Source organism: Fonticula alba (genome assembly GCF_000388065.1).
Source record: "Fonticula alba strain ATCC 38817 unplaced genomic scaffold supercont2.6, whole genome shotgun sequence".
In the NCBI taxonomy this organism is placed as follows: domain Eukaryota; order Rotosphaerida; family Fonticulaceae; genus Fonticula; species Fonticula alba.
Window position 1 is genome coordinate 1,367,005 of NW_009242976.1, and position 2,264 is coordinate 1,369,268.

The 2,264-nt window shown below is 69.7% G+C and overlaps 1 protein-coding gene across 1 annotated transcript; it reads left to right on the top strand.

Annotated features, from left to right (window-relative positions):
- Positions 1–1,565: 1,565 nt before the first annotated feature.
- H696_03970 (hypothetical protein) lies at positions 1,566–2,202 on the top strand (the record flags this gene model as incomplete). Its single annotated transcript, XM_009497839.1, has 3 exons — positions 1,566–1,809; positions 1,858–2,064; positions 2,159–2,202. 3 exons carry the CDS (start codon positions 1,566–1,568, stop codon positions 2,200–2,202), a joined length of 495 nt encoding a protein of 164 aa, XP_009496114.1.
- Between the last annotated feature and the right edge of the window lie 62 nt (positions 2,203–2,264).

The window sequence follows — 2,264 nt, forward strand, 5'->3', positions numbered from 1 at the left end:
CACGCACGCGTGCGTATACGGCCGCGGACGACGGTCCCGCCCACGCGCAAACGCCCTGCCTGGGCCGGTGTCCCGCCGCGCCGCCGCGGGTCCCTGCGCGATCGACGGCAGCCCCGATCAGGTCAACTCCGCCCAGCCGGCGATCGGCCCACCTGGGCACTCCCCCTCCCCCGGCCGCCAGTTGTCCAGGCACCCGAGCCGGCTCCGGATGTTGCGGCCATGTCTCTGCCTCTCCTTGCCCCCGGCCGCGCGCCGGTTGCGTCCCCCCCCCCCATCTTGGTTGTGTGCCCTCGGGCCGGGCCGGCCGCCATCCAACTGAAACATCCTGTCCCCCTCTCTCCGAAGTCCGCCGTCGGCCTGCAGGCAAGGCCGGGAGGAAGGCAGGCCAGGCCAGCGCGCCCACACGCATGCCGGCAGGCAGAGGAATGGTGCGAGCCGGTCGGCGAACAGAGGCCCCAGGGGCGGCGGCCGAGGTGGAACGCTCAAGCACGGGGGCCTATTATTTATTTGCTGACCACCGAGGTGGGGGCCAACCGTGTCTCGCCGGCGCACGCGCGCGCGCGCGGAATGGACCGCGCCTCGTCCCTCGTCCTGTTCCCTCGGCATCTTCCTCTCCCTCGCTGCTGTGTCCCGTGCGCCTTCGGCCCATCTCCGTGGCTCCCGGCGCCCCCTTCGTCCAGGTCCCCTCCCAGCCCGACCGCCACCGACCGCCGGAAGCCCCCACAGCGTCACCTGGGCGGTCGGCGGTTCCCAGTCGGGGCGTTCCCCTGCGCAGACTCCGGCCGTGGCCCTTTCGCTCGGCCTGGCACCCGTGTTCGCCGGGGCACTGATCCCGCTGGCGGCGAACGCGGGTGCTCTGTCGCGAGGGCACGCACAGACATGCGCCCGCGCGCGCGCGCGCGCGCGCGCGCGCGCGTGTGCGTGCGTGTGTGAGCGTGTCAGCACGCGTGCTCATCCGCGTTGGCTCCCGGTGTCCTGCCCGACCGCCCCCCCATCCCTCGACTCGGGGGCCGGTAGCAGCCCTGGGAGATCGTGCTGCCACTAGATGGTCTCCTTGCCGCTCCGCCTCTCCGCCCGGCTAGCCAATTCTGACAAGCGGCGGGTAAAACGCGCTCCCTAGACCGGCCCCCTCCGCCCGAGGCTGGCATGCCTCCCCGCGTGTGGGCGCCGATGCATGGTGGGTGCCGGTACATGGTGGCAGGCGGCCAGGCACTCTCTCTGCTGCTCCCGCACAGACACTCTCCCTCCCTCCCTCCCTCCCTCTCTCACACTCTCACACACACACACACACACACACACACGCAAGCACCATGCATTCCCCGCTGCCGGTTGAAGATCTCATCGGGCCCCTGTATGGGCTCTGACTCGGTTTGCCGAGCGTCCAGCCAACTGTCACTCAACCTGCCCCCACCACCCTTCCCCGCCGCCCTCCCTCACATCTGCGTGTCACCCCGCCTTACCTCCTGCCGCCTATCCTACAGCCGAGTCTCTCTCTCTCTCTCTCCCCCTCCCGCTCGCCCTCTCCCTCCCTCGCCCCTCTCCTCCCGACTCCCCCTCGCGCCACCATGCCGGCGGACGACTTCGCCGGGCTCGCGCTCTTGTCACCCATCCCGAATGGGGATGGCACATACAGCTCGCCAAACGATGTGTCCGAAGTGTACACCTTCACCGATGGCAAGCGTGCCATCCTGTCCGTCTGCGGCGCCGTGCTCCTCTTCAACATCGCCTGCTTCGGCTGGATGGTGCTCAAGCGCTCCTACCTCCCCTTCAAGGCCAAGCAACTTCCCATCCTGGGCCTGATGCTCCTAGGTGCGCGCACCCGCCGCCGCCGCCCCCCCCCCCCCCCTCCCCTCCTAGTCGCAATTCGCCTATCCCGTGCCGCCAGCCCGGCGCCCTCCGCCCCCTGCCAGACCATCCAGCTGACTCTCGCCCCCACGCTCACGTCCGCCTGCATCCATGTGTGGCTGCTGCAGCCGGCACGCTCTTCACTGCCGGTGTTCTTGTACGCCACCAGCCAGCTCCCCCTTTGGCCCTCCGTGCCGCTGCGCCCCTGTCTCCTTCCCTGTGTCTCCCCTTTTCTCGCCCACCCGCCACAGGTCATTAACCTCCCCCTTCTCTCTCTCTCCCTCCCCCCCCCCCTTCCCCGGGCTCACGCCAGTCTATCAGCCGTTCAACCACATACCTCGGCGCATGGAGCTGTGATGTTGCCTGTACGCGCCCCTGCCTTTCCTCCTCGCCGCCAGCCACATCCCCCTTCGCCGAGT